The following is a 23,819-nucleotide window of genomic DNA, read 5'->3' on the forward strand; positions in this document are numbered from 1 at the left end:
ACCACATCCCACTGATCTGTATTTTAATAACTCTTTATTTAATTGAGCATGCATTGCAGAAGTCTATTCTCAAAGATTCATGTTCCTGCATTTTCATTTGCTGGAATGCTTGTGGTGTTGCACCATTCACATGTAGAAGGGTTGAATATTACTCTTATCTCCCAGGGAGGAAGATGTGAGGTTTCTTGGGGATTTCAACAGCATATTGTAAATGAACGGAGGATTGTAATAACAGCATCGCTATTGTTCTCTCTCAAAGGCATCATAATCTCCTTCTTCGTTGTTTTGGTTTTATAGAGCTACGCTTCATTTCCTCTTTGGGTGGTTGTTGTGGCTGCATTGAGTTTTGCGTTTATAAGACATGGCCTTAAACCTGTGTTCTGTCCTTATCAGCAGCATTCTCACTCTCTCGCTCTCTCTCTCTCTCTCTCTCTCTGTCTTCATGGGTTGTGAACCCTCCATATACAATCACATATAAAATGACCTGGCCTACTTCTTCATTAGATTAAGGGTTTCTGCTCTTTAAGTGACAGTCAGTGGAAGGTAATAGGCAGCATGTTTCTAGGAAAAAGCTATTCTTTACAAACTACAACTTACTTTCTTTATTGGTTTATGCACCAGACACCAGGCTATTAGCATCTATGTCTAATGTTACGGTTGTCACGGGTTAAAGATGTTATCAGTGACACCTGTCAAAATTCTCATCTCAAGGGTAACCTATATTTCTGACATCTGGCCAAAAAAAAAAAAAAAAAAAAAAAAGCCCTTGGCAAGAGACATGTCTGAATTGTGTTTTTTTCTTTCTTTTTAGCATTGAAGTTGTCTTGCATTTTAATGATTATTTTGCTGTCTCAACTGACAACCAGACACTGGCTAGTTGACGGTCAGATTTTTAAAATTTATGAATAAGATTGTAACAGATTCAATTAATATGTGAGAATAGACATTGTGTCAGACTAAATACAAACAACCTTGTGCACAAAACTGCTAAAATAAAAATAAAAATAAAAAAACCTTACCTAAAAATTATCATGTGACACTAAAGACTTCAGTAATGACTACTGAAAATTCAGCTTTGCCATCACTGGAATAAAAAAGGAAGAAAGGATGGAAGAAAAGGAGAGATCAAATTAACTGAGATTGGTGTGGCCCCTAAAAAAGGCTCCCTGTCCTCCATTTTTCATGATCTCGCTCTATCTATATCTCTCTTACTTTCCAAGCCTGTTCTTCTCCTCCTCAAGGCAGACTCTTAGCATCTGAGGCTTCCTGATAAGGGTGGTGTCACCGTCACCTTTAACCTCTGACCTTGAGGTCACAGACTAAGTGTCGTCCTGACAAGAGGCTCAGAAAGCCACCACAGCGCAGTGTCACCCCCGAGACGTGAACCCTGCCGAGTGAACTTTGACACATGACCTCAACAGTGCTGTAATGATGGAGGTAATAATAGGGGCGATGGAGTGGCCGAATGTAGTGCTGACACTATTTAACACAAGTGTGTGTGTGTGTGTGTGTGTGTGTGTGTGTGGGTGTGTGTGTGTGTGTGTGTGTGTACGTATGTGTGTTAAAATGTTGTCAACCACTGGTCATGTGTGAGGTGGGGAAAGACGGGGGTTTCTGCTCCATTACTGAAGAACATGCGAAGCCAGTGAGGAGGAATCTTATCTCAGTCTTTGCTGGAGTGCATCTGGCTCATAAACCAAACACTTTGTCACTCTTAACACACGCACAACTCTTTTTATGTCCTATCTAAGGGGCCATTTCTCATGACCTAGCATCTGTTTTGAGTCTCTTCTTTTGGAAACGTTATAGTCTTCCACCATAAGCTTAAAAAAACAGCAACTTTTTTGAAAATTTTTCAGTCTCTTTTTGTATTTTTCTCGTGACTTTTCTTCAAGGCTCTAAGATCTAGCGTGAGAAGATGTGACAGCCAGCAGACACAGTTAAAATGCTTGCAGCATGAATGTGAAGTCATTAATAATGTTTCCATATGTTGTTATTTGTTTGTTTGTGGTCACCATGGTTACCTGCATTCCTATGCTGTAATGATCAGAACATTAATCTTGAAGTTAATCTATAAAGGCAGCCATTTTTTCTAGGTCTGTTTTGATTCCTCATACAAAGCTTATTTTATGGTGTTCTTACAGCATCAAGCTTGTCTCGACCCGACTTCAATAATGCCTCTGTTCTGCTGTATACTGCATAAATTTATTTCCATGCATTGTGACTGCTTTGAGAAAATCATATGATGTCTCATTTTACTGAGACAAGTGTAATTAGATGTACACTCACATGAGATGAAAGAAAGTGTTTGTTAACACTTTACTCTAAGCCTTTATTCAGAATGCATTATAAGGGTATCCATAAATTGTAATGCATTACATCTTTTCATAAATAAATATAAGCAATGTTCAAATAATAATTGCAAATTCCTTGTTAGATCTGAAATTTATTGTTTGTCATCTATTTTAATGCATAATGCATATAACATAACAATGAACACATAAGTATTGTAATGTATTATAATGTTGTTTCACTTATTCATGAGATGCATTATAAGCTTCATTTCAAGGCACAATTAATCCATAAAATGTGTGTGTGTGTGTGTGTGTGTGTGTGTGTGTGTGTGTGTGTGTGTGTGTGTGTGTGTGTGTGTGTGTGTGTGTGTGTGTGTGTGTGTGTGTGTGTGTCACATCACACTAAGCAGAAATTCAATTTTCAATTATTTAGGGATATTTTGCCCTATCCAAAAAAAAAAAAAAAAAAAAAAAAAAAAAAGAAAAAGAGGCTATAAAAGCTGCCACTGGTCGGTACCCTTTCAAATAGTACTAATATGTACCATTCAGTTACTAATATGCACTCACAAGGGCTAGGTAAGGTAAAAAATAATAATAATAAAATAAAAGGTTTACCTTTTTAAAGGGTTTCGCCACAATGACAGGTTTTGTAAAAATGTTATGAGTTCATTAATTAAGGAAAATCTCTTTCTATATGGTGCAACTATTCATGCTTTGTGGTCCTTACCACACAGCTATAATGTTTTAGCTTGGGGTCAGTCACTCCAGATGTTCCTGGAATTCAATCTTCTGGGGGCTGGGAAGCTAAGTAAGGAAGCTAAGCTAAGCTCTGTTGTCATAGCTTCAAAACTGCAGCTGGATAGTATTAGCACTGAGCCTGACTCAGGGATCTAGAACTATAAGCTAAATAGAAAAGACTGGAGAACATCTAGGACTTCACATCTCTATGCATTTATTTATTCTTCAATGACTTACAGTAATGGAACTTAAATGTTTATCCAGTCTTTGTCTTTGGGATGGTCCATGGGGTGATATTGATTTTCCTGCTGCATGGATGGATTTAGAAAGGTTATCTGCTGTGATGAAGTTTGGAATAGTGTAGAGAACATTTGTCTGACTGGAATTGAGCTGTTCTGCTCTAGAGACTTGAGTTCTAAGATGGTGGCAAATCTTGTTGGAACTGTCTTTCCTCTCAGTCCGAGATGGATGATGTAAACAGTTACTTCTGCACAAGATGCCTATTTGTTTTAAGCAATCTTGACCTCTGTCAGCCCGTGACGTAAGGAGTGTCAACGGTTCTTGAGATCTATTTTTAAGCTAGAGTGATGAAGCAGGTAAATACTGAGATAAATCTGAGAAGCAGCCATCCATGTTGATGTATTAGTGTAAGAATTAATAACGTTACTCATAGTCCAACCATTTAAGGAATCTCAACCCTGTTTGGGCTGCAGTGAGAAGATGCCATTCATTCTGGGATCTGAGCAGGGGATGCCGATAGCAGTTCATCTCATGGGAATTGAGCTCATATTTTAACTAAAGTCAACCATGGAGTTTTGCTGGCAAGTTTGGATGTTATTGGCTTGGCTCTTTTTGAACTAGCGATTGTATTACTAGGGAAGCCCAACATGAAGATAGGGTTTATATAAAAAAAAGAATAATAATAATTAAAACTGCAGTAATTGTACTTATCCACTGATGAAACCCATTGATGTAAACCGGTGGTCCAGGAATAATAATAATAATAATAATAATAATAATAATAATAATAATAATAATAATTATGCAACATATGCAAAGTAAATATTTTATAATTTATTTATAATTTAATAATTTGCTTTAGTAATTAATGAGAATATAAAATGACAATATAAATGACAATGACAATATAAAATATTGATAAATATTAAATAAAACGTATAAAAGCTACTTTTAAAAGCTACAATGAGGAAACAACACGCTGTATTTATGATATTACAATTATTTCCCACATAGTATAAATGTGGCTTCCTTTATATCTTTAGAAGAAGTTCTCTTTCGTTTGGGGGTTCTTGGCATTAAAACTTTTGAAAACCACTGGTCAACATAACTGAGGATGCCAGTTTAGCAATATGTTTGGTTTTATTCATATAAACAGTTCAAGAATGTGGTCAGGTAGGTATTAGACATGAATATATCCAGCCCTGAGTACCATTTCAGACATAAATAGAAGCTCTCTGCCAAGCACCGTGATAAACAGAGTGAGAAAGTATTTCAAAATAAGTGGTTTTAGTTGTTTTTAGGGAATGCTAAGAGTGGGCCATAACACCTGGGCTGACTTGCGTCATGCTTCTTTAATCGAATCCTCTAGCACATAATGTGTTTGTTTATTCATCTCCGTCAATAGGATTCCATAGATTCCTTCCCAAGAGTCCTCAGCTTGACGTGGGCCGCAAGATTAAGATACGCATGCACCTCTCACAGAGCAATAAGGGCATTGGTCATTAAAACTTACCAATGAATACTTGTTAGATTTTTAAGAGGAACTATGTTGAAACATTTGCTAAAAGTCTCTCTTCAATGGTCCTCTCTGTGCCCACCTCTTGAGAAAATCCAAGAAATACCCAAACTCTGGGGTCCACCCAACTCTCACTTCTAGTTAAAGAGGAGCATTCACACAAATGCCCTAAAGGGGGACCAAGCCCCCATCATACACACGCACATTCCCACACAGACTTGGGGTCAATCGCTCGCTCTGTCTCTGTCCTGCTGATGAACCTACAGGAGCTCCTGTACATCCTTTACCCTCACTCTCTCTTTCTTTCTCACAGCGCTTTGGAGTGAACTAGGTCAAGGGTGCTGTGAAATAAATTAGCTAGTTCTGCTGGCAGCACAAAACATGCTTTATTACCTGACCTATTTGTCAACCCCTGACTCAAGCATGGTTTATTAAGCACCGTAAAAAGACACAGGAAACTAGTGATTTCTGACAAACAAGACCAAAATCCAAGGCAGAACATGTTGCTTGTGTATTACAAAATTAATACTCAGTTCATTTGAGTCATTTTAGCTTTTTTAACTTTTTTGTGGTCTCTATTGATTTTTGCACAAAGACAACGACAAATTGTATTATAATTATTATTATTATTGAATGTTACTACTTTTATTGATAATTGCTATTTTCGCACTCTGTGGGACAAAAGTCATACAAATTTTGAGTTATATGAAGCTGGGTAGATGAGATTGCAATTCTCAGTTTAATCGAATGACCTGTTAAAAGTGTGTGCACCTGGTTTGGTTTGGACATGGCTGCTGGTGGTTCAGTATGCTTCATCTGAGGTGAAGGTTCAGTGAAGGGTCAAAGGTCAAGGAAGGTAAGGTTAGGTGTTTGGGCTGTGTAATCCACTGTCTATCAGTGCAGCAGCTTGGACCATATGCTGCCGCCGCCATTAGTCCTGTACCCATCTGCTGCACCAAAAGTTCCCAAAATTCCCAGTAAATGGAAGTCAGCTTGTATTTCACAGTTCTCTGACTACTTGGCTTTTCATATTTATATAGTTTCTTACATTTTCCCTCCTAAATTTCCATGCTAGTTAGGACTGGTTTGCAGGTTAGTCCTGGTATGACACTGGTTTGGCTTGTAGAACAGTATAAACGTGCTGCAAAACTGCGGGTTTTGAGCCAGTGTTGCAAATTTTAACCTGTAAGTGAATGCTACTTTGTTGATGTTTATTTAAGCATTATCGTAAGATATCTTCGCCCAAGGCCGTGACTTATTCACAATCACAGTTTGTGGACTGGCACATGCTCGGCAGCCAACACATTCCATCATGCCTTGGCCAAGTTTTCACATAACTAAAGCTGTGCATTATTGTGCCAGTGATAGGAATCCACATGAATCTCAATCTATGAAATCGCAATCAAACATATTTCTGCCCATCTGTCTGCCGTATAACACTTCTGAAGCATGACATCTGCTTTGAAATGCTAGCTCATGAAAGCGCATTAGTCACACAAGACAAAGATAAACCAGATGATGTGCTCCCCTTAAAATCTCACAAATGACTGCATTTTGGTTTGCTTGTTATCTTAATATTGCCACGTACAGCAGAAAAACAAGCTGCCGTTCTTGTGGTGATTGTAAATCTACTGACATTAACTAAATTGAGCAAGGCTGTCTACTGTAGAATATTATCGGGTAGATCACTGCGGTCATGAGTAAATGACTCTGTAAACAACAGGATGTCCTGATCTTGGCTTGTTAGACGCATCATTAGGAATAAACTGCCGCTGATATGCCCCCTAATTACTGTGGTTCCGATTTTTTTTTTTTTTTTTTTTTAGTTAAGATAATGATGTGATATTATATTTGCAATGCTGACACTTTTGTGCTAATATTATATGCATATGTTTGCTAGAATGGTATAAGATAAATAATCATGAAATAATAATAATAATAATATTAAAATAATAAATATATTATTATTAATATTCATAATAATTCCCCATCAATAATATGTGCATGTTTGATAGAAAATAATGAATGAATAAATAAATGATCATAAAATAACTATTAATGTTATTCATAATATTTATTCATTTTTATATGTATAGGTAAATATGACATAAATACAACTAAAGTCTATAGGAAAAAGCCTAAAAAAACACTTTAGTTTAGGGACCAATTCTCACTATTGATATTTGCTTTTTAGCATGCATATTACTAGCATATTGGCTGTTCACTAGCACTTATAAAGCACATAATTATGCATTAAAATTGCATTAATGCCACATAATATTCTTTCATAGATTTAAATGTAAGATTAAGGAGGAAGCATCTTTAAAAAATTGTGATCTGTATATGGGAGATAAAACTTAGAGCGATAGAAAATAGAATAGATTGACCAAAGCAGTTAGCAGTACACTCTTCTGGATTGTTCTGGCTGAATTTAACTCCTGATATAAAACAAGCAAGTGTCTTTGGAATTACGCGAGAGCCCGAAATATTCCTTTTTGTTAACTCTGCAGTCATTTGTTTGTTTTTTATTAGTCATGCAGAAGTATGCCAGTGGTTTCCTGACTAGACTTCTATGTAGTATTTTTGAACATTGCATGAAACAGTGCAGTTCTCTGTACGCTAAAAGAATCCTCTTTTAAAACCCATTTCAGCTCACGCCTGAGTTAGTTTTTTCAACACTTTAAATTGAGCGTAGTTTACGATCTCCGGGTTATAGGATCTGTTCAGAGTCATTAGGAAATGCAAAATCATATTTATCATGATTTGGCTTGGGGAGACCAATAAAGGCTGGAAAGATTTACCAGGCTTTTTAGGTTTGACTTTCCACCACCAAATCTCTTCATTAACCGTCAATTATCTGAAATGGACCATGCCTGATGAAGACTCAAAGGCAACTGAAGCAGCTAAAAGTGTTGATGAGAATCTATATGAGGGCAGAATCACACATTTCCAGTGAGGGAGATTGATGACAGCTGTCTGAGTTATTACCAGAGGCCCAGCAGGAGAGAGAGAGAGAGAGAAAAAGCAGATAGGATCCAAAAACGATCCATGGTAATGTGAGTTATATAAAAGGAGACTAAGTCAATTGAGCTGAAGAAAGGTAAACATTAATGTGGCTACTTTATTGTTTGCTCTTATGTTGAACTCTTGATCTCTCTCTCTTCTCACCGGCGTCCACGCGCTCACTCAATTGTCTCTGCATGTGTCTGCCGACTAAAGCAAACCATCTGTAATCTCCTTTCTTCATGCATGACTAATTAAAAAAGTATGAGCCATTATTTGGAGCCTGTGGTTCATTGCCCACCATGCACACATATTTCTATGAGTGAGTGGTAGTGCATGTGTTGCTTTGTTTTCTGTACTGTACACATGTATGTCGACAATATCACGAGTGAACAGAATAGCCGAACAGCTGTGGTTTGGCCTAGTATTATGCACAATTGTAAATGTGTTTTTATTAGTTTAAAATACAATAATATGATTTTAAATGTTAATTTACAATACTTTAAAAGTTTAAGATGTAAAATTAACATTAAGATCAATAAATGCTAAGCTCAAATAACAAACAAAAAGTTCATATAAAATACTCCACCTTTGTACTTTGGTCTGGAAACAACCAAAATACAAATGGAATACTGTTTGGCCAATCGGATTAGAGAAGGGGAACTGTTGCATAATTATATTTATAAATTCCTTCACAGCTGCATTTGTTTTTTTGTTTTTGAGCCTAAGCCTTGAAATCTGCCGTCAGAAATATTTGCTTATGTATAAGAATAACACTTTGTTTTAAAGTATTTATTTCAATGCTAAGTACTTTTTTTTTCTCTCCATAACTCTGAGTAAAGGATCTTCAGGTTGGGGAAACAAATATATTTTGTTTCTCATTTAACTCTAAAATCCACTATAGTTTCCCTAAACTTAAAGTTCTTTGGCTTGGTCTTCATTGGAGTACAGGACATTGGCTGACCATGGAGCATAAAGCAATCCATTCCATCCATAAAGCAAAATAGTTATTATAGCTTCAAAGAATCTTGTCACTTTCGTTGTGGGAAAACTATGCTCTCCGGCCAGCTGAGAACACTCAAGTCACAGCCGTCTTCTAATTTAGCCTCATATCACCAGGAATGCAGAGCATGAGATGAAAAAGAGAACTGAAAAAAAGTGTGGCAGAGATGAAACGTACATGTCCGTGTTGGAGCTTCTTTTGACTGTGCCACTCAAATAACAAGACAACAACACAAGGGATCTGCAGATCTGCCATGAATAGATGAGCTTCAGTCAGGGAAGAACGTGTAGGATCGTTTCTTGCTAAATGAGGGCTTTTTCAGAAGGCATAGTTTTGGCATTATTTACTTGCCTTCATTTAGTTCAAAGCCCATTTGACTTATTTCAGCTGATTGGCCATATATGCAGTTTACAGTAGATTATGGAGTCCAGTATCCAAAACACAACACAGGTTGGTCTTTTCTGGATGATGACATCGGAAAAAAGTTATTTCCAGACCGATAAAGATGCTGTTTTAAAGTGTGGTCACATTAATATTTGTTCAGCGGATTTTCATGAGCAAAATGTCATTTAAATAGCAAGGCCACATGATTTCCCCATGCAGATTTCACAATGGGTTTAAGTTGTTCAAGTAATTTGGTGTGCTGACAAACATAATGCTTCTTAGTTGGAAAGTGATGTGAGCTGTGCATTATATATTGCTACACTAGATTATAGACCTTATTATTATTATTTATTTTTTTTTGCATGTGGTGAATATTTGCTAATGTTACAAAAGCTTTACTTGGGTAATCACGTTAAAAGAATAGCTCACCCCAAAATAAAAATTTGCTGAAATTGTATTCACATTACGGAGATCCAGGATGTAGATTTTTGTTTCTTCGTCAGAACAGAAACTGCAGTGAATGGGTGCCGTCCAATTTAAAGTAAAGTTGATAAAAAAAAAAAGAACATCACAATACCTCACAAGTTATTCACACCACTCCAGTCCATAATTTAAAATATTGTGAACTGAAAAGCTGCATATTTGTAAGAAAAAAAAAATCCATAATTTAAACTTTAAACCATTGCTTCTGGCCAAAAAAGTGCCCTTTTGTCCTCTCACATCTCAATTCAACGACATCTGCATAGAACTCTTTTGGACTGTTTTTGCTAACAGTGCTTGATCTGTGCATTTATCTATTTATTCCTTTACTGGAGAAAGCAAATTTTATGATAGAGGACTGGTATTTTAGCTGGAATCAACGGTTTGAAGTTAAACATATCTTAATGATGGATTTGTTTGTTACAAACATACAGCTTTTTGATTTGCAGGATGAACGTTGACTGGAGTATTGCCGAATATTTGTGGATTCTGTGATGATCTGTCCTTGGATGGCCAGAGGATGAGTAAATTTCCAGCAAATACAGTATACATTTTTAGGTGAACTCTGTTTTGACACATCATGTATTTTGAGGCTTACCCTTGTTGCACATCAGCATGTTATTGGATGAAAAGCTTGAATGCATCACTCTCTCCTCTCTCTGCATCATGTGCCCACAAAACTATGAGGAAAAACCGATCTGTAAATCAGATCAACTAAAGTCAGCTAATGGCTTACTTTGGGAATGCTAAAAAGCTTTGCACATGCAGTTGGAAAGGAGACCTGTGGAGGACAGTGGTTTATGCGATTCACATCTAAATACCATAGAAGGTAAAGTATTTCGGGTGTACATGGTGTTTGCCAAGACATACAGCTCAAATATGGATTTAATAATATTGTTAATAAATATTAATAACATTTCTCAAATCTATCAAGTAAAAATGCACAAACATTCATATTTTCCTTCCCATAGTTGCTAACTTCAATAAAATAAAAAATAACCTGCAACCTTAAACGACTTGCTTAAACACATACAGTACAGTACATGTTTCTTGAGTGAATGCCATATCTGACTCCTCTCTTGCCCGCTGATGTGAAAACTGTCGCTGGTGCTGCTAAACATTAGTTTAGCATTTTCTGAACACACATGTGGCATTGCAACACATGCATACACATACATTACCTTACAAATGCTTATCAGCACATACATTCACCTTTTAACCCCATTCCGAGCAAATATTCCGAATCTCAGAATCTCAGTCGAAATCCATTGAGTCCATGTTGAAGAGAGCCTATCTCAGCAATCTCCCTCAGGGCCTCTTGGATTCCAGACAGCTTCTGAGGGGAGCCAAAAGACCTCCATCTCTGCGCTCTGTATATATCTCCATAACAGCTGTGTACACTAATGCCTCTGATACACGTAAGACCTCTTAGCTCATGGAAAAATCAGGAATGGAATGGTGAACTGCTAAAGTGGCCAGTTATAAATTACGCTACCATCTAAATATGTAGGGACATTTTGCAAGTCAGCAAACATAATATCAAGCGTATATTCAACATCTACCTGTGTGTGTGTGTGTGTGTATGTGTGTGTGAGAAAGAGAGAGAGAGAGTAAAGATGCTTTCACAGATTTCAGTTTCAAATAAATGCTGCTCTCTATATTTATGTGTGTGTGTGTGTGTGTGTGTGCGTGGAATAATGCCTACCAAATATGCATAAATAGTCATCACAGAAATAAATTTAGAAAATAACATTAAAAGATAAATAGCTTTCAAAAATGTAAATAAGTTAAATTTGAAAACATTTATTTTAAATTATAATTTTATTTCACAATATTACTTTCATGCAGCCTTCTTTCAAGAACATTAGTTGCTCCAAACTTTTGTACAGTGGTGTATATGTATTTATGAAATTATTAATGTATTTATTTTTATTATCAAATTCCTTTGTATAGATTATATTAATATATTAATATTTGTAAACTACAGTGGAATTGATGGTAATACTTTACAGTATAAAGTGTAATTTGTTAAAATTGAACTAACAATGAACAAATATCCCACAGAATGTATTCATCTAGTTGATGATAAGTTCAACATTTGCTAATAAAGAGCAAAAGCTCTATCTATTAAGATTAGTTAATGAGCAATTGTGTTTTTATCAACTAACAATAACAAGGTTTAATAAAGCTATGAAAATATTATTAGTTCATGTTACAGTTAGATTGTCAACTGAGGTAAACAAATGAGACCTTATTTTAAAGTGTTATTAGATAACCTTTAAATAAAAGTGTGCAAAACACTATTTCAACACATAAATTACAATTTTAGGATAGTTTAAAGTTAATATGATTAAAAACAATAAGCAAAAAAAAAAAAAAAAAAACTATTTTGAGATATCTTTAAAATTGACAATGTATCTGTTGAAAAGAAAAGAAGAAAATAAATACACAAACAAACACACACACACACACACACACCCACCCACACACATATATATATTAGAATTAGGATGTGTGTGTATGTGTACATTTGTTGCTGTCAGTGTGTAGGTGTGTTTGTGTGGAAGTGCGAGAGGCTTGGATGTGTCAGTAAGATCAGGGCAAAAGGTACCAGTGTGTGTTTGTGGCTTTTTTCCAGTATTTATCCTCTGGATATTAAAGCTGGTACATTCTGTACATACATATCCAGCTTATGTGGTCTGGTGAAATACATTATGTACTAATACACAAGGTCCTCATTTGTTTAGCATGCACAATCACAAAAAAAAAAAAAAAAAAAAAAATGCATCAGCTTACTTCCACAGCTTGGAAATGCAGATGCTCACACCTGCTCGGTTTTATTTCTGATTGTTTTGAGCCTGTGCTGGTTTATAAATAGCTAATAATAACAGTTCTATTCTTCTGTAGCTCCCTCTACTTTGGAATTTACTGTAGTGGCTTGTTGTGAAGCGTGCACACAGATGCATTCAAGTATTCATTTATACTACATCCTTTAGTATATAGAATAAGAAGTGAAATTAACCCAAATGATAGCCTGGATAAACCAGTATAGAAATAAAGGTGTCACAATTACATTAAAATATAGACTTCTAAATCCTCAGAGGTGATCATATTTTCTGTTTCTGTGAAAGGCAAAGCATTGTGGGAGTAGAAGAAGTACAGGATCCGGTGAACTCCAGACAATGCTAGGGTGGCGTCTCTTATATGCTCCTTTAATTTGCAATGGCACCCTGCTAAATATAATGCCCACAAAATGTAATTTCAGTTCAGGCCATTTTCACTGTCTTTTTCTGTGCACATTTTTAGAAGTTGGAATTTTTGCTCAAACCATGGGTGAACTTTTAAGCGTAGTAGCCATTTTCTGGGTTACTGCCAACACACAAAATGTGGAATAGTTCATCAAAAAAAAAAAAAAAAAGCTAATTGTTTTATGATTAACTTAATGGTGATAAGTAAATCTATAAACATCTATATGGCTAACTCTCTTCTCTATAACACAGGTTCCGATTTTGAATAAGTTTTGAATTATTCAATTATTCATACAAAATTTAACTCATTCATTGAATGATTCATTCATTCATTTTTGTCCATTCAAAGAAAATTGAAAGTTGTTTATTTTTATTTTAACATTTTTTTTTTTTTTTTTTTTTAGCAGACTGGGGGAAAAGAACAGGAGGGGCTGTCATTACAATGAAAGACAGAGATAGGAAAAGAGTGATGAATCTGATGAGTCAGTTCCAAAACCACGCATGTCTCTCTCACTCATTCTCTCTGGCATGTCTGGATACAGCTGAATTTCTGGAGAGTGAGGAATACAGGCTGAGATAGAGATTCCACAAGTAAAGGCAATTCCCCTGGTACTGCATAAGTTTTTCCTTGTGAGTCAGATACACGCCACACTGTTTTACAGATCCAGACAGGAGACACTGCAGAGATTATGGTCAGCATATTCCACACTTTGTATCAGTATATAACATGTATAATGTAAAATGTGTATGTTTCAGGTTCTCAGCTCCTATGGCTTTTGGGGATAGCATAGTGTGTGCAATGATTATACAATTCAAAAACTCTGCAGACTCAGTAATTTAGGTATTTTTGCATACTTCATAGGGAGGTTGGTGTGTTACAATGCAGAGAGAGTTCAACAGATATGCAAACATTTCACCTTTCAGTGAAATTTGCCTTTCTTGAATCCAAAATAGATTATTTGTGTACATCAAGTGAGTTCTTAAAATTTGATCAAACAATATGTTTTTCACAGTCACAGGCATGCCGGAATGGTCAATGTGTTTATTACTCATAATCATCAAAAACCTAATTGAGTTTTTGTTTTCACAAGTTTACTGAATTCTGAATTGTGGTTAATGACTTAATGCAACATGATGGTGTAATAACTATGTAGTGCATTACTGTACCTTTGTCAGTGTTTAAGGTTTCTCATTCTTTTAATTGTATACATTATGTTGGACATATAGTTTTAAATATTTTTAATCAGAGTAGTACTATTTAACCGTTAGACCAACTATATTCTAAACATAGATAAATTATAATCATAAAACATCTGACGTCTGTATTGCATGAATATAGCCTAGTGGTCTCCACTGAGGCTTTGTAATAATTTTAATTGAGCCACAAAAAGGAAGTGAACATGACTTTCTTTTGACTTCTAAAGCAGGAAGCTTCAGAGAGGACCATAAGCTTGTTTGATCTCAATAAGAGCTCTTCACACAATAGAAGCTCTTGCTCTGTGTAAAAGCTGCTGTTTCTACATTGCATCTATCAGCGCCCGCGCGCGTGTGTGTGCGTGCGTGCGTGCGTGCGTGCGGGAAGAGACGAGGATCAGGGACGCCTGTTTATGGGGCTTGTTGGAATTACCATATCAGAACGGACTCATTGTCTTCCCCTTTCACAACATCATGTCCCACAATAGCGGCTTTCAAACGGCCCCACTCCTTAATGAAGCCGTCTAATGATATGCTAACAGCGCCGTTTTAATTACAGTTTCAAATAAGTACCAAACAATATATTTCAGCCAAATGAGCAGTAGTCTATTTCTACTTCTATTTTGATTCCATTTGAAAAAAATAAACAAAAATAGCAGTTTTAGATCGGTATAACAGACTGCAGATTATTATTATTATTGCAAATGTTAATTAAACGCAAATTATTTAAATCGGTGATGCGCAGAATGTTAATATAGCTAGAGGATATCTTAATTTTTGATTAATTTGTTACTAATCATTTATATATCATTTGAGTGAAGGTATCTGAACGTAGTCTAACTGTTAGTCCTAAATTTAATTTCACATTCTGTAGATAGAAAGTAGGCCATGCAGTGAAGACGACAAGAAGTGACATTGATGGAACCGATCCTCACTTTCCCCTTTACTGCCAGTACAAGAATTGAGAGCACATGTTTTCTACTATAAATTAAATGAATAGCCTTGATTGGATATGAAAGGAAACTGGTGGCAGTATTTATTTTTGATTCTTAAAAAAAAAAAAAAAAAAAAAAAAAAAAAAAAACTGGCTCAAAATAGTCAATTAGCCTATTTTACGTTGTTATTAATTTTAATGTGCATTTTGTCTTGTAATATTTATGATGTGTTGTTGAATGTTTAATTAAATTATGCTATAAGCTTTCATTTGGATATTTGTAAATCAATTCCCTGTCACTGGTTGTAGGCCTATGTGCATAATTCTGTGGGAACAGTCTCGGGTGTAAGCAATCATGGTAATAAAGTAGGCCTAGACTTTGGGAACGGAATATGCCCAGTAGCTCCACCTCCCCGTGTAAAGCAGCGAAAGCCCACCTGAGGCTGTCCTGGGCGGAGAGGTGGAGTCTTCTCCAGACTCCCATTCCTAAACAGTGAATCAGTCTGTTCATTCACACTCGCACGCGGGCCGGGCCAGACCGTTCTCAAACACAGCTCTCTCCGGTGCAGTGAGGATTTGTTCACCCCTGAGGAGTCAGGAAAGGAAAGCAGTCATGGATTTATGTTTTTATGTTTGGTGTTTGGGCCTTCTTTAAACGTTATTTAGCTCGGAGGAACTTGTTTTTAGTCATATTATTTGCGAATACACCTCTTATTGGAATACTACAAGAGCTTCGCTGTAATGTTGGAATAAAACGAAGAGGACTCCTGAAGCACATCGCAGCGGGGCTTACGCGATTTATAGAAAACAAAACATGATCCTTACTAGTAAGTACTTATGTTTTATAATAGCTTTATTCCTTAATTCACTTTAATTCTTTGAGAAAACTTTTGTCTACGGAGTTTTTTTTTTCTTCTCAAGCCGTTAAGACGCAACGTCCATTCCAAAGTATAACGTTATTGGTGTTTTAAATTATTGTCAATATTAAATTATTATATAGCCTATTAGATTAGAAGCTGCGAAGTCCATTTATGAATGACATATGACATATTAAGATGTGCTTAAACGATAGCAATAATATTTTGGCTGATTGACTTGAAATGAATCTGAGTGGTGGCATTATAAGTCATAATATCATATTGAAGGGCTACATTTATTTAAGTTGTTAAATAATAATAATTTTCCTACAAAGTTCAGTCAAATAATCTTTAGACAATGCTTGACAGAAGTTATCAATCAGTATTTTGCATTTGCCCGTAACTGCTGCATTATATATTGCTATTGCTTATAGATGTACTATACTTAACTTGTAGTTATGTCTGTTTTGCGTCCTTTAGCATTTGAATAAGTAAGTTGAACGGGTATCCGATAGGTTGCAGGTTCGAACCCTGCTGACTGTAATTCAAGATTCATTATAGGAAGGGTTAATATTTTAGCATCATCCAACAACGATTTATAATATACATTATAAATAACTGGTCATTATAAATGTTTTAACACTTTTTGTTGGTATATTCATTTGAGGCTACATCAAGATCAGAGTACATCAGGTTATATACATCAGAGTAGAAGTATAGGCTACTTTTAACAGATTAAGAAGCGGATATGGTGTGTTCAACACGGAATAATTGTAGTGCTATAATTTTCTTCTCTCTTAGTTATTCCGCTTTAGATTTTCATCTCTTCCTAAAGTTTAAGAGTGCAATTATTTGGGTGGGGCGTGAGATTTCACCCGCTGCCGGCGCTCCAGGCTGTCCGATAACGCGCTACCCTAATCTCAACACGTCTCCATTGGTTTTACGTCGATTTCACATAGTTCTGGGATAAGATTTCGTCAGCGTTGGTCTGCTGAAGAACTCTTTATTATTATTATTTTTTTAATAATAATGTGTATTCAAACAGCGCTTCAGTAGCCAAAGTAGACTGTAAATAGCAATAATTAGATTTAAAGTTAAAGTTAAATATTAATAATATGCAGTTCTTCATATTATTAACTGATCACTGAAGATTTAGATTTTTTAGGGAAGTCATGATGGTTCTTCTATGGCATTATTACAAAAACCCAGTTTTGGTACCTTTTATTTTTAAGAGTGTTGGATTCTGCTTCCATAGGAGAGAGATCTGACTAAACTCGCTTACACACACACACACACATTCATACACACAGGTTCCACCTCCTTCCTCCCATGCTGAGGAACCATCGGCCAGTGATTGTGAGAACTTCCTGTGACAGGAAAAAGAGGAAGAGGAGGAGAGAGAAGAGAGGAGGAAGAAGGAAGGGAAGAGGAAGGGTAATTTTAGAAGAGCCAAAGAAGGTTCAGTTAGTAGGAATTAAACTTTGGCAGGATTCATAGGGACATTCTCCCAAGAGATTACGTCTGTGTGTCTTTCTCTGGGTCTGGAGGCTGTAGTCTGCCTCTTTGTCTTGTATATATATATATATATATATATATATATATATATATATATATATATATATATATATATATATTGTCATCTACTGTCTTTTTATATTATTAAATATCAGCATTATATCGACCATCCACCAACATGAAATCTAGATTTGACCATCAACAACTCATATCGTTCAACAACTTGCCTACTTTAACTTTAATTTGTAATGATGTAACTTTTTTCCATAATGACTATGTATATTAGTTCGTAGACTGTTGCTATATTAATTTAGGTGACCCGTGACTTGCGTATGTAGGCCTTCTGGTATTTTTATTTTATTTATTTATTTTGTCTTGGAAACATGCTGTGTGTCATACTAAGAGAGAAAAAAAAAGTGAGAGAACGTCCAACTCTGTGAAGTAATACTGACGTCAGTCTGGCTTTCAACACAATGTTAGTTCAGTTACCCAATCTGATGTGTTTGTAACTAAAATTTATAGTTTCCTTTAAATATAAATGCACGTATCTTACGATCAAGAAAGTATCAAATGCTGTTTATTTTACTGGGGCGTTTCAACCTATTTCACATTCTCTCTGAGGTCGAATGTTCAACGTTCCGTGTGTGTATAACAGGATGTAAGGCGTTCTCTGTGTTTGTGTTGGCGCCAAAGGCCTCCATTATCTGCCCTTAAACAAAAGGAGGTGTGTCCTCCAAAGTGTCCATGGCAACCGTGGAATGAGCCGTTCTTGTTGGCTTCCTGTGGCCTCGGAAGGACAAGGGAAGTGTGGTCGCGCCTGGCGTGGGGATCCGCGCAGACTTGCGGGGAGAACACAGGATGCGACGTGCGCTCACAAACACAAACTCTATGCTTGCGGCCCATATTCGAACATTAAGCACAGATGTGTACATTGCTTCGAGTGCTGAAAATCATCAGCCCTAGCTCATCTGGGTGACATCCAGCAGTATGATAGTGTGAAACAACTGCTCAAGTGTGTGTATACTTATCTATCTTCATAAAGACAGCATGTCCGAGTGTCTTTTGGGTGTACAGCTGTTGCTTTAGCGTGCTTAGCGAGTTTACACTTAGTCTTACTAATTTACCCGAAGGAAAGTAAAGTCTCAAATTAATTAGTCAATATCTAAACTGTTTCTTCAAGAGATTAAATACCATTTCTGCTGATGCCTACCATTTTTTAGACCAGTGTTTCCCAACCCTGTTCTTGAAGACACCCCAACTGTAAATTTGGGATGTTTCTATTTTCTAACTCATCCTTCTCAGGTCTCGGCGTCTCTATTAATGAGCTTATGTGTTATTCAAATGTGTTTGATTAGGAAGAGTTTGAAAATGTGCTAGTATTGACGGTGCCTCCAGGAACAGGGTGGGGAAATGCTGTCTCCCTAGAAAAGACCCCAGTAATCCCACACGTCTCGATTTTTGTGATGCCGTCTCTGGTTAGAAAGCCTTACTTTCCTTTGGTATCAGACAGGCACCTGTGTGACAGTGACCCATTGTGATAATGTGGGGTGGGGGGGTTGAAAAGCCAGTCGGTGAGACAGTGCCATGGAGCCTGTGTGTGTTTGTGTGTCTCTACATCATTTACATTTAAATGCATACAGTCCTCTAACATTCTTACAGCTGGATAGTCTTCAGTGGTGCCTAGCCAGTGCAAACACACATATACAGTCTATACACACAGGAAGCCACAGCGCTCATTACAGACCATTCCAGAAAAGTGTGTCATTAATTTAAGTATGGGACATTCTTCAAAGTTCGCAAACTCCTAAAAAGTGCTTCCGGGCAAAATGATGTCAGTCACTGGATTTGAGATACAGTTGCATGTGTGCAGTTGAGTCAGATTGCTCCTGTTTTTTTTTTCGTGTTGCCATCCTTGCTGTTGAAGCACGTTCCTCTCTTGCTTTCTTCTTCCCTCTCCACCAGCAGACAACCTCCCTTATGGTGTGCCTTTGTTGTTGTCATGTGTGCCGTCACTCTCACGCTCGTTCGAGTGGGGAGTCACGTATCTCCGCTAGTAGAGACAGAGTCTGCGTCCTTTCCTCTGAGCAAAGTTCTCCGTGTCTTTTTATGCACGTCTCTCTCACACGTCTTTCAACTGGCTCCTACTAATCCCCGGCCTCTTTATCTTTCGGTTGAAATGATGGGGAACGTATCACAGGTGGTCTTTTCAGTTATGCAGGGCATCATCGCAATCATTGCAATTACAATAATTGGAACTTTAGGAGTCGGGAATGTGCACAATTAGCCATTGAGAAAAGCGAGAGGTCCCTCTCTGCTGATTACAACCTATTGTGAGCTGTAATTGTGCTTGTGATAGACCACATCAATGCCAATGGAGAGCTGCAACAACTGTGTAATATCTTTAGAGGGCGCTAATAGGTTCTCTGTAGCACTTGAACAAATTCAAAAGACTTTATCCCAAAGTGCATTAACCAACGGCATCTTCCCCCTGGAGCAACCTGAGGTTAGGTGCCTCGCTCAGGGGCACAATGGATATCAGGAATGATTGCGATCTCAGTAACTCGCCAGTTCCTGCGTCATGCCTGCTTGATTTCAGTTCAGCAATCTTTGAGATCCTTATCTATCCATTCACCATCACATAGTACAATAAACAAAAACTTGCCATTTTAACTTTCTTGGACTGTTGAAGAGCTTTTAAAATACTCTAGTTTTGCAATTGCATACCTCACCTTGGTTTCGTATAAGCATTTCAAGTGAGTATTTATACAGAGCGAGTGTTGCTAGTCAGAGAATCATCTTTAGTGACAGAATTGCAGTTAAACTCGTAATTCTGACACCTTGTTGTGGGAAACAACACGAGGGCATCTAGAAGGAGTCAAGATGCCTTCATCAATGGTGTTTGTCATATGGCATGTGGAGTCTAAAGGGCCGTTCAAAGTTAATGGACAGGGATGTGGCACCTCTCCACATCCCCAACAACGGTTCTAACCACTTTGGATGGCCACTTAGCACTGCTGTCTCAAACATTACACTATAGCGCCATGTTGAAAAGTGAAGATAACCAGCACTTAGAAGGGAAGTATATAAGATGGCTTATGAGTATTTCCACTCAAAGATTCAGTTAAGAATGCTTTGTATTGTATTTGTTTTTTACTGTTTTATTTCGTCATAAATTTTAAATGTCAATCTCTCACTTTCCTTCTTACAGAAATCGAGGCGAAGGAGGCGTGTACATGGCTAAGGGCTGCTGGTTTTCCACAGTATGCTCAGCTTTATGAAGGTAGGACACCTGTCTTCCTATTATCACCAGTTCATGACCAAAACGCATTGAGTTACAGTGGCAATTTATGCCTTACCAAATGCATCTATAGCATGCGTTCATTTGTCAGATTAATTAAAACTGTTGTTCTGGTCAGAAGCATGGCTTAAGTTTTCCATAACATTTTCTGTCCTCACTCTGTGGTAAGAAGATAGAAAGGTCCAGTGAAGTTCAAATACACTAATGATGATCATTATTATAATATCCTTCTTCTAGTGAGATTTTTTTTTTTTTTTTATGGAGACTTTCAGGACTGAAAATAGTTTTTGCACTTCAGAATTTGAAGCTATACATTATCATTCATATTATTAAGCAGTACCTAAGTTACCTAACTTTAATATAAGCAAAAATAACTGTTATAAACAGTATCTGATAACACCACACCTCAGGTGTCCAAAATCACACACTTTTGAACTACTGACTTCTGCCACTGTGCCACGTGAGAGGTCTGTTATCAGTTTCAGAAATCTGAATTGTGAGACTAGGCTGTCATGATTGCCCCACTGTAGATAAGAGAGAGCCAGTACAGTAAGGTAAAGGTCTTTAGGAAGATAATAAAACTGTCATGCTGCTCAGACTCACGTACACACAAATTGGAAATTAGTTTGGCCTTGAAAAGTTAATAGAGTTGTGAGTTTCCCCCGCAAAATTGAATGAGCATTTGAGTTATTAAAGACTCAGTTAATAAAAACAGTCTGGGTGCTCTGAGGGTTGCTTAGCGCCTATTCCTACACACACACCTCCCACTGTTGAGCGCTGCAGTATTGCAGCTGTGTTTGTTTGGCTGGCTAAGACGTACTTCCTTTACCTTTTCAACACTGGAGGAGGGGAGGTTTGTGTGTGTGTGTGTGTGTGTGCATGATAGAGGGCAGGCACACATTCCAATTGCTGCCAACAGCCCCCCTTCCATACATCTCCGTTTATATTCAATGTATTTTCAATTCAGTTCTCTCCTCTCTTTTTCTCAGACGGCCAGTTCCCGATTGAGATTTCCTCTGTTACCAGAGATCATGACTTCTTGGATCAAGATGCCATAGAAGCCTTGTGCAGGTGAGACACACATATTTACCTCAAGGAAGATTTTGTCAGACTTAGATCATTTACAGAGACATTCATATATTTTGTATGGCTCCAAAACTCCTAAAACTATTTTTTTCTCCTAAAAATTTTTTTTATGTCTGTTTATGATTTGATGTTATCACCAAAGAAAATACTGCCAATTTTCGAGTCAAAAATCACACTTAAACATGGTTTTCTTGCATTGTCAGGCTTATAATGAGCTGATTTTGATAATGTTCAGAGTTCAGTTGAGTGACTGAACTGACTTATTATATCAATATAATAAAAAAAAAGAGAAAGTGAAGTATCTTCACTCAGAGAAGAGTCCATCAGAGACCAGCTGGATCTCACAGACATCTGGAGGCCATTTTCTGGTGCTAGCCCCCTGATGCAGACAAACACACATTCCCAACTCAGGGTCACATGACACCAACCAGGTGGCTTCTGGGATAAGCTTTCCATCTCTTTTGTTGTATTGTTGTCGCCACTCAAGATTTCTACCTCCTTTTTTTCTTTCCTTCCTTTTTTATTCTCTGTCCATCTGTCTTCCTCCTTAACCTGAAGTTTATCCCTCAGCAGGTCATTATCCAGCTTGGCTTCCACCTCCATCATCTTTTTCTGTCTCCATCTATCTCAGTCTGTATCTCTCTGCTCCCTCCTCTATTTCTGTCTCTGTCCAGGGTTTTGACTCTGGCAAAGTCTGTTTGTAGGCTAATGACTGGATTTAGCCTTTGTTTGCAACCCTGTGGTTCTTTTCAAAGTATCTGTTGTAAAAACGTCTGTCACTGTTTCACTCATTTATCTGTATGTGTGTATTGCAGGAGACTGAACACCCTAAACAAGTGTGCTCTTATGAGATTAGAGATCACCCCTCAAAGAAAAAGAGTAAGTGTCTTGTCCCTTTCACTTTATTTTGCTGAATCATTTCACTTGCGTTCTTTTGTCCAGTCATACGATCCTAAGTGTGTGTAACTCATGTTTTCTTTCTGTATATGCTAATTAAAAATAAGTTCCTTTCTGTATCAGTTAATTAGAAAGAAGTTCTTGTTTTCTTTTTCTCATTTTCGAGGCACCCAAGGGCAGTGCAGAATGGCTTTAATGTCCAATCAAAGGGCTTTGTTATCTCCCATCCTTCTTCTGATTTTTTTTACTCCTGTTTGTAATGTTTTTCTCACCATACACATCCTATAAACCCCCCTTCATACCATAAAAGGAAGAGAATGCACACTCTGCTGGTCGGCTGTTGGTCACTCAGTGCGGTTTAAGAGTGAGAGTGTATAGTCTAAGACCAAAGCCATGACTCAATCTACATGCAGGTAGAGAATGCAACAACAAACAATCCAGCTATGTAATCACCTCACAGAGCTTAGGAAGATAGCCGTCATGTCTGACAGCAGATACTTTTTCTGCTTTTAAAACTGGTAAGTCTGTACAATGGCAGCCTTGTCAGCTTGTCAGACAAGAAAGCTGATGACCCTTTAGTGTCATCTTGTGTTGATGGAGTCAAAGGTAGGGGTCAGGAGATGACTTGAGGAAGTGATCTGCCCTTTTCAAACATACAAGCAGAAACCATCCATGGAATGCATTGATCTGTTAGGTGGCCTCTGTAGGGTCCTCCTCTGTTCCCTGTCATCTTGTCCAAAAAGCTTGTTTTAAAGTAAAAACAGTCTTTTTGAATTAATACTGTATTTTCTGGTATTCCAAGTCTTCGTTCCTTTTGATCAAAGGCTTGCCCTCAGGGGCTATAAAATAAAAAAAACAAGTTTTACGGACTTTCGTTGCCTCCGTTATTATAAACCGTGAAAGAGACACCTCTGGATCCCGCGACCCCCTGTTAACCAGCAGACTAGTTTTGCTTTTACTGATTCGTCAGGGCCCCAGGACCAAAATGTGTTCTAGAGCTAAACTGATATCACCTAACTCAGTGGTAGAAAATTGTCAACCAGTTCTATATTCTAGAATTACTAAATTAACTCAGTTAAAACCAAATTACATAAGTATTTTAAACTATTTTCACAGGCTGTGAACTCAACAG

At 37.1% G+C, this 23,819-nt stretch overlaps 1 protein-coding gene across 4 annotated transcripts in view; it reads left to right on the plus strand.

Annotated features, from left to right (window-relative positions):
* Window positions 1-23,819, plus strand: part of LOC127969488 (rho GTPase-activating protein 7) — a 96,187-nt gene that overhangs the window by 59,742 nt on the left and 12,626 nt on the right. For 2 of the 4 annotated variants that reach the window (XM_052571530.1, XM_052571602.1), the window contains 3 exons: window positions 20,615-20,686; window positions 21,694-21,775; window positions 22,606-22,669. In XM_052571530.1, coding sequence (XP_052427490.1) covers window positions 20,615-20,686; window positions 21,694-21,775; window positions 22,606-22,669 — 218 coding nt within the window. Of the gene's footprint in view, window positions 1-10,334; window positions 10,488-15,540; window positions 15,862-20,614; window positions 20,687-21,693; window positions 21,776-22,605; window positions 22,670-23,819 lie in introns of those variants that run through there. The other 2 variants (XM_052571669.1, XM_052571723.1) reach the window with 2 other exon arrangements.

This window comes from Carassius gibelio, chromosome A1 (genome assembly GCF_023724105.1).
Source record: "Carassius gibelio isolate Cgi1373 ecotype wild population from Czech Republic chromosome A1, carGib1.2-hapl.c, whole genome shotgun sequence".
In the NCBI taxonomy this organism is placed as follows: domain Eukaryota; kingdom Metazoa; phylum Chordata; class Actinopteri; order Cypriniformes; family Cyprinidae; genus Carassius; species Carassius gibelio.